Source organism: Drosophila hydei, unplaced genomic scaffold (assembly GCF_003285905.1).
Source record: "Drosophila hydei strain 15085-1641.00,03,60 unplaced genomic scaffold, DhydRS2 tig00008124-arrow-arrow-pilon, whole genome shotgun sequence".
In the NCBI taxonomy this organism is placed as follows: Eukaryota; Metazoa; Arthropoda; class Insecta; order Diptera; family Drosophilidae; genus Drosophila; species Drosophila hydei.
The window spans coordinates 1,243,716-1,256,379 of record NW_022045834.1 but is presented as its reverse complement, the minus strand read 5'-3'; the positions used below and the strand labels follow the sequence as shown (position 1 = coordinate 1,256,379).

Genomic DNA, 12,664 nt, shown 5'->3' with positions numbered 1-12,664 from the left:
AGACTCAAAATGTGAAATGCCTGTGGCTGGGGCCAAGGAATTTCCCAGGTCAGTCCAATATTGGTTCCAAAATTCAAATACTTGTCAAATAGTTAGATAAATATATATATTTGTGTATGACATTGTTGAAACTTGTTTCTCTTTCTCTTTTTTTTAGTTATAGATATATCTTAAAGCGGACTTGAACCAATTAGCTAACGTCGCTCAAATGTAAGAATCAACTTTTTATTTTTTATTGAAATTATCATTATCTTTATGACGAATAATTGCGCGCATATTGTCTATAATTAAAATGCTAAAAAACGTCTCAATTAAATTGTTATTAACAAAAAGTCAAAGCAGGTAAGACAATAAGCTGGTTCAATCATATAAAGCAATTGCTGCTGGTGCTGCTGCTTGTTAATAACTTGTCTAACTATATGTAAGCGGGCTATTGTATCTGTATCTGTATCTGCAATTGCAAATGTATCTGTATCTATAGCTATCATACGACCTGACGCTCTTATATACATATATCTAGTCGGGTGTAATTTTCTATTTAAAATGTTTGCTTTAGTCTTAGTGTCTTGGCTCTTTTTTAATTGGGCTCTAACGTGTTTCAGATACATTTGTATCTCCAAACAGACGCCGTGCAATTAAATTACGTCTTTGCCTTGAACTAAGCTGCCATTGCCGGCGACATTTAGAACTTGACTTGTCTCGGCAATCATCAGCAGCTCGTATAAACTAATAAGCTTTTCCATTAAGCCCAGCCACCTCTTCAACTATAGTTTAGATGTATCATCAGTAATTTTTTTTTGGGTTTTATTTTTGTTTTCGTTTTTAATTTTATGTTAAACACCTTTCAAGAACACATACGAAGTGTTGTTGTTTTTGGGCCGGATGGGGCCTCAACAGCTTTTGGCCAGTCACAGTGATTGGACCACATTCAAAGCATGATAAGCACACAGAAAGTCAGGAATACTTCGATTCGGCATGGACCTACCCCAAAAATAGCTTCGTTCAGGTACAAAGTTCAAATTTCAAGTTTCAATTTGGCTATCGATAATGTTTTTTGTCATACAAATTATGTTCTATTTACTTGAGTGAAAAGGTTTCTTTGTGAGTGTCGAAAAAGCACTTCAAGAAGTATATGAAGAAGAGAAAATTATAAAATGAAATATGACATTCTTTGGCTATTGAATTTATAATTTATATATGATTCAGATCTTTTCTTTTCATTTATTTAAATATGTTATCTATTTATCTACCTTTGTAAACTACATATAATACTTATTTAATATATACCTCTTTTTTAATACAATCTTATTTTCTTCTTCTGTTATACATATCTTTTATCTAGTGTATCTTATAGATACTTATGGATGGGCTTATCAAGTAGCTCGTTTCTAATATGTCTGCATAATCAATAAGCTACCATTTATTTGGGTTTGTTGCTGTCTGAATCAGCTTTTGACATTTTAAATACCCTAACTAGCAGAAAACATATCACAAATTATGTCTGCATTAGGCTTAACTCAATAAGAAACATATTTTTTAAATATATTCAGAATTACCACAAATAGACTTCTTTAGTAAAACTACAAATATCGTAATATACGATATATATCGTATAGTTAATACAATTTCATTATGTAAATACAAATTTTTTGATCTGTTCATAATTATTATGCATTTCTTATTTAAATATTAGCTTTGTGCTATAGATAGATCGTTCCTATGATTGTCTTATATATGTATTTATAGCTGTCGATCATTAAAAATGATTTCTTGTGTGAAAAACTTATTTGCTTTTCTAGACAACTTAACAAAACTTAATTACGATTAATACGGAACTAGCACACAACGTACTATCATATATGGAACTATAATATAGAATACTATAGAATACATATATCATACTGTCATATATCAGAAGAGATATATTATATATTTGACTGTCTATAATATATATATATACATTTATATCTGACTATATACAGGCAATTCGTCGTTAAAAAGAGCTTTTCAGTTTTCTAAGAAATCTTCGTGGAAATGGAAAGGAATACATTCAATTCATTTACTAAATGTTTTTAATGTATGAATGTAATGAATGTATCTTCAGTTCTCTTTCTGTAAGGGTATTCAAGCTTCGTGCTTGTCACAGTCAGACAATTGTGTCATTTCGCTATCAATTTTAATTATGAAGCCTCAGCCAAGTGCGTGGCTTTACGATTTTGGCAGTATATTATATTTTTGCTGTTATCAATAAGTAATTACGCTAGTTTTTCGAGTGTGTCTCAAGTGTAAATGATCCGCCCTCTTCATGGCTACCCCCTTTTTTGTCTACTTTTTTCATTGAATGCTTGTGTGTGTATGTCTAGTATTTCCGGTTGGATCACTGCAAGCGGCCAAGCTATTGATTATTTTATTAGGTAGCTGAATAATTACAAGAAATTAAAGCTAAGTATCTACAAATAACACGTGCAGTTAAAATAAACGTTGATTGGGCCGCAGTTGCTATATGATCACAAGCGAGTATACTACGGTACTCAATACCCTGGCAGAGGGGCCAACGGAGGTGAGCAATACTCAATAATTTGACGTCTACGTCTTAAATATGAATGCAATTAATAATTAATTAAAGCATTCGTGTGTGAAATGCCAATGAAAACAAAATAATTAAGTCACAAGCGATAAACTGAAGCAAAAGACGATCAGATAGATGAATCAATCTCTGAGATGCTCTCAAGTAGTTTCGAATGTTAAGATTGTACGTGCTTTAAAAAGGAAATATAAAAATAAAATTATAAAATTTCATAAGTTTGTAAAAATTGTTGAATAGTCTTTAAATAAAAAATGAGTTATTACTAAATTCTATTTATAGTTTTATTATTTATTTTATTACTTTTTATTTATTATATATTAGTTCTTAGCAATAAATCTTAAACAAAAATATGTATAATAAAAAATACTACCTTATTAATATTTATACAATTCAAGTAATTTTAATTAAATTTATTAATGTAAATTTCCTTGAACAATTTAAAAGTCTTTGTAATCATTTTGCTTATAATTTTTTAATAACGTATATGAGCATCTCGTGTTCATAATATACCTATATATATGTATATATTTATATATATAATTTTATTTTCATGGAATGTTAAACAAACTAGATTTATGTATTTAGATACAGTTTAAACACGAGAGCAAAATATCCATTGAGCTAATTGTTCTTTAATGTGATTTTATATGCCGTAAAAATAATTGCAAATGTAAAATAAAACACAGACCTAGATCAAAGATAATAAGCTCACAAATATATATAATTTTATACTGATATGCATATGTACATATATATATTTAGCAACATTAATAATCTAAGAATATACCTGATGCCATACACACTCGCAAAGACCCCCAAAAGTCCGCATAATCACAATTCGTGTTTTATGATTGTTTTGAGCAAAATCTAATCAACTATAGTAGAGCTTATTCTATATGTAAATGCAAGAGCTAATCTTTGATAAGCACTGCAATAAAGTTGTGCTAATCAGAGGCAGAAAATAGAAAACATGAAAAAGAATTTGATAAAAAATCTAACACGATTCACGTAAAGTAGAAGAATTATAAAAACTCTTCAGATATGGTAAATATAATATATGTATATTATATATTTAAACATGACATATATTGGCAATGTTTACACTTTATATAATATATATTTATTATACAATCACAGAAAGTGAAATTTTGATATATTTTTGGAACTGTTGTCAAAAGGAAAAAAGAAAAACGAAATTATAAAAACAAAAGTATAAACACGCGCTATTAAAATGTATCTTATCAGAGCGAAGCGAATGTACGCAAGCAAATCAGAAAGAAAAGGAAAAAAATATAAAGGAATATAAAAATGTTAGTGAAGAGCAGAAATGGTGCTAGAAGAACGAAGGCTAAATGCTCTTAGCCAGAAGTTAAATATAAATTTAAACTTTAATTAGTATATAATATGTAAATATTCAAAAAAAATATATATATTTACTTAAATTAATTTTAAATTGCTTTTTAGTTTAATAAATATTTTATTTTATTTTTATTATATAATAATAATATAATAAATATATTTTTTATTTTAATTTAATTAATATTTTAATAAATTTTTAATTTTTTTTTTTTACATTTTTTTTTTAAATTTATATTTTATGAATATATATATTTATAAAATATTGCAGCTAGACTTTTTAAAAATGTACATATATTTAATCTGTATCAAAAGATGAGTCAATTGAGCTTCAATCACCTGTCTTTTCTATATTTTTAAACATTAAAGTTTCAAATCTTTCTTGATTTAATTTTAGATTTTTAAAATAAATTTTGGTGTTGAATCACGTATTGCCGGGCCTCAAAACAAGCTAACAAATAATACTAATAGTAGTTATAATTTGTATTGTATAAATCTTTACTATATTATTTCATTAAAAAATCGTAATAATCGCGATCTTTTCAATATAGAGCAGAGCAATTTTAAAGGTAACAAAATCTTTTGATTTTAAAGATATATTAAATTACCTATAAAAAACCTAACTGCAAAGGCTATACTCAAAAATTGTACTGCCTACATATATAAACTATATATATATGAGTTATATGTCTGCAGGGGCATTTAATCTAAGCCAGCACGATAATAACTGTTTTTCTTATTAAAATAAATGTTTTTTTGATAATGATAAGTCAAGTTCAAATGTACTCAGCAGGTGCTCGACGAGTATGCCAAAAGTATGCAATGAAAATTAAAAGGAAGTGAGAAACTATTGAAATCGTAGCAGATTCCAAAAATCGAAAAACAAAAATCTATAAATTGCAAAATCCTCAAAAAATAATCGAAAATATTTCAAGCTCAATTTTATTTGAAATACTCTTACAAATACCCAATTTGATATTGTAAAGTAATAAATTTTCGTTCAGTGTATGCTTAGATAAGCTTCTTAACAAAAAATAGCCCTGAGTTCTATTGGGCTTGTAAAATCAAAGATATATACAGATATATGTGCTTAACGATAATGGCGCATATCGAATACTGGACGAGGCGCCATAAAGCCATAATAACAAGGCTAAATATCATGGCTACAGATTAAAATATATAACAATATACTCTGTAAGACTGTACGCCTGAACTCACCCATCATTTGCAATAGATTCTCCTCCAAAAGGAATGGATCGTCATAGCCCGAATTTGTTAAATTTTCGGTTTTCATATTTAACAAACTGGGCAACATTGAGGCATACATTTGTTATGAACTAATTGGCCAACGTTTCTATGCAATTAATTTAGATATATATATATATATATCTATATATATATATATCTAACTATAATTATTATTCACAGAGTGGTTTCCTCGTTTTTTCTCAGCTTGCAAGACGCGACAATGGGCAAATATTTGAAAATCCTTCACACTCGGCGCAAATTTATTTTCACACAAATTGCTGTTGGCGCATATTTTGTTGTTGTTGTACACACACAGACACACACGGAGACACATACACGTAAGTAAAGTTCAATATTTGCACAAATTAAAATTGAAAATAACGAAGACGATACTCGAAATGTTTTTCAACGATACATATATATGTCTATATATATATAGATAGATATATCTAGATATATTTACATCGATAATCAGGTTTGGGGTTAACAAGTTGCAACACATAAATAAATAATGCTAATTAATTAAGTATTTTCTCTTTGTTGTTGTTCAACTATTTCTCTTATCACAGTCTTTTTTGCTTCTTTTTTTTTGGAATATTGTGAATTTTTTGTCTAAATTCAAATTGATTGTGTTTATTTTTGTTAGTTCTTGCGATGTCAACCGGCACAATACGACGACGACGACGACGGACACCGGCTATGTCGGTGCTCTCGGTGCTTCTATGTATTATAACCGCCCAGTGCGAAACACTGACTAAACCTCAAATAATGTTCTCAGCACGTACTAACTGTCTTAATATTATTTGTTGTAGATATAGAAGTCAACGTCGGCCGGCGACGGCGGCGGCGACAGCAACGGCGACTCAGCAACGACAACAGCGCAGTCCGCTGCTGCTGCCACAGCTAACGTCGCTGTCGCTGTCACTCGATCGACGTGCGTTCGGCTCTAGGCTCTCGCCAAACGGCAAACACACATAAAGTTTATTAAATATTATTACTATGCTAGTTGTTGTTGTTGTTGTTGTTGCTGTTGCTGCACTTGTTGCTGTTGCCTTAGCAAAAAATTGTTAACAATTTACGGCGATTACAGCTCGGTGCTCGGATCGTCTTGTGTTCGTGCCAGCGAGTCAGCCAGGGCATGCGCAGTCGGCTCTGTTCTGGCCTGTTATCAATCTTCTGGCTCTCTACACACGTATATACATACATATATACACGTATATATATTTATATGTGCATACACAGGTCTAATTGTTTAATGGCTGTTATACATATGTATGCACACAAAGTGTCGCACATTAACAACAACATAAACATCATACAATCATTTGAAGCTTTTTGGTTTTGTTTTTTTTTCTTTTATTTATTTAGATTTGCGGCGCGATTATCGCGACTGTACTTCAGATTTACCTACGCATTTTGGCGTCGCAAATTTTTTTTGGCTATTTTCTAACAGCTTTTTTTATCAACTAGAGTTCAGTTTGAAGTTTTATTAGAATTTACAAAATATCTTGACAAACAACAAGATATTGAAACTCAAATATTTATAAGCAAATATATTGTAAATACAATTATCAATAATTGAAAGGCAACAAAAAATTAGTTATAAGTTAAGTTATAACTTATAACTTGAATACATCAAGTTACACAAATATATTGTAATCTTTTTATCTATTTTATACTAATTATATTGACAGTCAAATCCGTCTTCCTTTCACTCTTTAGCTGACAGAGTTAGCTAACTAAAATTAAAAGTATATCAAAACAATGCAAAGCTTTAATCATTCTGATAAGGCGTGAAGGAGTTGTGTATAAGATCTAAAATAGAGTATTAAGACAATGGCAAATATTTGAAAACAATAAAGAGAGATATGTTAAGAGAGTGGAAGGGGGACAGTGAGAGACGGGAGAGTGAAAAGAGCGAGAGTAGTATGAGGAAATTGGAAGACACAGAGATTAAAAATAGAGGGAGGGAGAGTGAGTAAGAGCCAGACAGAGGTTGCAGCACTTAGTTATTATAAAAATATAAACTTATTTACGTTTTTTTTAAAAGTAAATAAATTTGAATATATATTAAATTCTAGTTTCACACAAATCACACTTCATATATTATAAATATAATATAAATATAAATATATTTATATTACTTAATATAAGCTATTCTAATTTTTTTTAACAATATTTATTGTTTTATAAAAATACATGTTTTTAAATTATATATGCATTTTGAAAGAATATTGTTAAAAAAATTAAAATAGTTTATATAATAATTTTTATATTGAAGAAAATTGCTTAATTTTTATATTTAAAAATATTTTAAAAATTAATTTTTGTTTTATTATATGTATATTTATTTATCAATATATGATATGATATGATATAATAAATAAATGATATTTATTTATCAAAAAGATTTAATATAAATATAAACCATTTCCTCTTGTGTTAAATAATAAAACAGCATTTATTATTTAGCCAAAACAAAAATTTAATTTTCATTTTAATAAAATCTATTGCAAATAATATTTATCGGATTTATATATATTTTATATTTGTATTCTTGTATTATTTCAATGAGCAAAAAGCCGTAGCCTTATGCTAGAGGAACTTTAGCACTTGTCACAACACAAAGCCAATAAAAATATTTTGTAATGCGATGCCTTTATTTATTTTGGTTAGGGTATGAGCTGTTCGTTTTGTGTCTCTCTAGATTATTCCAATTGTGGTACACTCATAGGCCTGGCCTGCGTGTCTGCGTCTGCCTATTTGTGGATCAGATCACTTTCAGCTTGGCAAACAAGCATATCGCACAGCTCTGGCGACAGCGTCGAGTGGCCCGCTTTATCATTATCTGAATCCCGGAGTTCAGTAGCAACTGTCAGCTCTACAGATACAGATATATATATACATATATATATATATACATTTGTACATTATAGGTCGCTCTGTTGATACGAGAGTGAAGCAGTCAGCCAAGCTAAGCTGTCAAAGGCGCTGGCTTATCAGTCACGGGCCATAAATATATATATTAACATACATACACACATATAGACATGCATATATATATGTATATATATATATATATATATTGTATGTATATGTGTATCTTTGTCTATATAAAACAAAAAGAAGTCTGGTTGTGAAACAGGCACAGCTCCAGGCTGGGATGGTAACGCTGTGAGCCGTGTCTGGCAGTCGAGCAACTAAATCGTACATAGATTAATGATTCGCCTTGATAGGGTGCCCCTGGTACCGGTACCGCTGCCAAAGACAAGTTGTTTTTAAACATTTTTTTTTCTTCACAAAAATAAGTGAAAGAATTTGCCGGTTGCAGGCAACAGTAGACAACAGTTGGGTATGATGTGCATGAGTTGTTGTGTGTAACAGAGAAATAAAGATATAGGGTTTGTCATAAGATATAGATGCAAAGTTATAGATACTATATATAGTATATAAGATACTTGTATTATATGTTTTTTTTATTTATATTATTTATCTATTTCGCATTCTGTATATATCTTAAAAAAGTTATATATATTATTCTGAATTCTATATATGATTCTTTTACAGTTCTCTAATTTTCTTGAATACATATAAATAATAATATATAGATAAAAAAATATGCTTGCTATGCTCCTTTTTCAAAGATCTAATAGGTATGTATACTTCCCATGCCTAATAAAAGAAACCAAAAATGTATAAAAATTTCAACTTCTAAGTTCCAATTGCTATCGTAGTATAATCCTGGTAGGTCACACCAATAGATACTATCTATAATTTTCTTATATGAAATTCGAATCTAAAAGTCTCTTGCAGAGTATGTGCTAGTCGTTCCATTTTCTGTTAAGGCTCAATTGTTTTTGTTTATTCTTTGAGCTGGTTTTCAAAGCTGAGCTGGACGTTGGGCGTTGATTGATACTTGTGATTCAATTGAATATAATTCGCTGGCAGTGCAAGTGTGTGTGAGTGTGTGTGTATATGTGTCTGTGTGTGTGCACCCCTGCGATTGTCATTCAACATTCAACATTCAACACCCGTGTCGCACACATCACTTACTCATGCACAATCATCGGAGCTGGAGGCAAAGCCAGAGCGACATGGACGTCGGCGTCTCTTATTGTTGTTGTTGTTGTTGTTGTTGTATTTCTCGCACTTTAGCCGGCGCTGCTGAATACGCCGGAATTTCTGTGACGAAATCAAACGGTGTTGGTGGAAGCGAAGGCGATGGCATTTTTGTTATTGCTTTTGCTTTTGTTTTTACTTTTGTTGTTGTTGTTGTTTCTTTTTGTTGTGCAGTTGTACTTTGACTTATTTTTTTTTTTTTTTGATTTTGAATGCCCGGCTAAAGTTGGCAACGTCATCGCTGAGGCTGGCACTCGTGCTTGTGACGTCACAGCGTTTAGCCAAATCAATTAAGCTTAACGCTTATCAATCAGTTAAATATCTCACGTGATATGCTATCAAAATTAATTGTAAGCAATTCCGGGAAAAATATAGATTCAAGCCTACCAGAATATATATTATTAATTATATATTTAATATATATATATGTGTATTAAATATATATTTAATCTTATATATAGTTAACCCATTTTGTTTGATTTCTGTTTGGCTCAACTATTGCATCAGACTACTTAGATATATCTATATATAGCTTTGGCTTGAGCGCGCATATTCTTTATCATACTAAGACAACTTTCTCAATTTCCTCTGGCGTAATATATTCAAAATCCGGGAAAACACAAGATATACCTTTCCGTTTCCTTTTCCTTAAGCTAATATATATTTATATATATATAGGTTAGATTATAATATTTCATTTTGAACTTAGGATATTGGTTTGATTTATCAGACTATTCAAATTTATATAATTATTTTTTTAATTATTTCTATATTAAATTATAAAAATTTTAATAATAATACAAATATTTATAAGTGAATAAAAATAAATATAAAAATATTAAAAATTAAAAAAAGCCCACATTAAATTATAAAAAAATAATAATACTAATATAAATTATAATAATATTTTATTTATTTTCTGTACTATCTGGACTTTGCTTCGGGCACTATAAGAGAAACATCGATCTCAAATATTTCCCTGCTCAAACTTAATTGTTCCTTTTATAAACAGACTAAAAATTTTAGTACATTTTCCTTCAAAAATCGCGATCAGTCGTTCGACCTGTAAAGACGTGAATTCGAACAGCCTTCGCTTAAGCTCTACTGCTGCAGAGTTCTAAAAATAGAACTTTGCGGTGCATTCTTCAACGCAACAGCAACAAAAACCGCACACGCAGCGTTTTCTTATCGCTTGCTTCCGCGTAACTCAATTGCTTTAATTGCAATTTACGAAATTTCGTCGCTTGGCGCGAGTGCGCCTGCACTCAAAAGCACAATCCGCGATGACATCTAATGTCAATAACCTCGCTACAGCTGTAAAGGTAAATGCAGAAATGCAAGCCCAGCTTAACGTTGTGATGGCAAATAGGCAAGCCTCCATCATGCCAATAAACTCAAAAATAGATATCGCCTCCGTGCAAGGCATCACTAACAACAAAAACACGAAACGTAAACAGCCAAATTCACCAAAAACCATCAAGAAAAGGCTCATCTTCGACGAACCAAGCACCAGCAATGCAGCATTAATATCAGAAAATCGATTTTCACTGCTCGTAGAAGAAGATGAAGACTACAGCGAATCACCTGTAGCTCCAGAAGCCCCAGTATTGACCGACCAGCAAACTACTCCGAAACCTCGTCCGCCCCCCATATGGTGTCCAAACATCAAGTCTGTGGCCCTACTTCAACAGATAATAGATAAAGTAATTGATGCTAAATCATACGTAATTAAGCCAAAGAAGAATAACATAGGTGTATTAACCCAATGCAGTGAGGACTATCGCAGAGTTATAGACCACTTTACTAAGCTGGAATTGGAGTTCCACTGCTACCAGCTTAAGGAGGACAAACCATATAGAGTCGTGTTCAAAGGGCTTCACTCCAGCACTGATACAACACTAATTAAAAAGGAATTGGAAACCAAAGGCCACACAATTACAAATGTGCACAACCCACTGAGCCGTATGGACAAAACACCGCTAAATATATTTTTTGTTGACGTGGCTCAGGCCCCCAACAACAAAGAAATTTTGGACATTCGAGTTGTCTGCAGGCAACGCTGCACAGTGGAACTGCCAAGAAGATACAACGACCTGACACAATGCCATCGCTGTCAAGAATTTGGACACACACAACGCTACTGCCACAAAGCTCCCAGATGTGTGCGTTGCGCCGGGAAACACGCATCCAAAGACTGCACCCGCGAAAAGGACCAGGCACCAACTTGTGTGCACTGTGAGTTACAGCACCCAGCCAACTATAAGGGCTGCCAAGTATACAAGCGGTTGCGCAAATTGCAATCCCCAGCACAAAAAAGGAGTCCCACACAAACACCGTCTACGGGTCCGAGTACTGCTTCCGAAATTACAAGGCCCCGGAGCATTACCCAAGCCACGAGCTTTGCAACGCCTATTAGTGGTGTTTCTTACGCACAGGCCGCTAGAGGTGGACCGTCAAATAAGAATACCACAAGTGACACTTTGTTCACTGAAATGCTTCAGCAACAACAACGTCAGTTTGACGCAATTAATGCCGAGCTCAAAGCGATGCGAGAAGTACAATCCCAACAAGCAACCATGCTAAACAGTTTAATGGCCATCATAACCAAGCTTGCCTACAAATAATGGCTTTACGTGTGGGTATCTGGAACGCCAATGGCCTGAGAAACAAGACTCAGGAACTGGCTGCGTTTCTCTCACAAGAAAACATAGATATAATGTTAATAACAGAAACTCATGAGTGCCCCACTACACAAATTTTCGGATACGAACACTATCAGGCTCATGGTGAAGGAGCAAACTGCTTTGGTGGATCCTCAATCCTCATACGAGCAACAATACCGCATACACCTTTACTGCCAATTTGCAACGCAACAATGCAGGTCTCAGCCATCACCCTGCCTACGTCTATTGGAGCGATCGAAGTTGCGTCAATTTATCTTCCGCCAAACACTGGTCTGTGTGATCATCACATGGAACAGGTTCTAGGCCAAAGGTTGAATAAGACCCTCATCGGCGGCGACTGGAATGGATGGCACCCATTTTGGGGAAGCAATAGTGCGAATCGTCGCGGAGAAGTCATATTTGAGGCGATTCAAAACTTACAATTCAGCATATTGGCGACTGGAGCCCCCACCCGTTACCCAATTAATGGACACAGGCCCTCGGCAATCGACTTCGCTGTCTACAAAGGCATCTGTGACCGGCAATTGACCATTGAAGAATCCTTGGACCTATCCTCTGACCACCTGCCACTAATAGTCACAATCCACGCGCAGCCACAGCCCTTGCCCATTAGGAAACAACTACTGCCAGCAGGATCAGATTTAGGAGTCTTTAGGCGCGAGCTCCATTA

The 12,664-nt window shown here is 32.7% G+C and overlaps 1 protein-coding gene across 2 annotated transcripts in view; it reads right to left on the bottom strand.

Moving 5' to 3' along the window:
* Positions 1–12,664, bottom strand: part of LOC111600348 (transcription factor HNF-4 homolog) — a 35,597-nt gene that overhangs the window by 10,048 nt on the left and 12,885 nt on the right. The window contains exon 1 of one of the 2 annotated variants that reach the window (XM_023316419.2): positions 5,162–5,292. The exons of the other annotated variant lie outside the window; for it this stretch is intronic. Coding sequence (XP_023172187.1) covers positions 5,162–5,270 — 109 coding nt within the window. The 5' untranslated portion in view covers positions 5,271–5,292. Of the gene's footprint in view, positions 1–5,161; positions 5,293–12,664 lie in introns of those variants that run through there. 2 annotated transcript variants of the gene reach the window in all.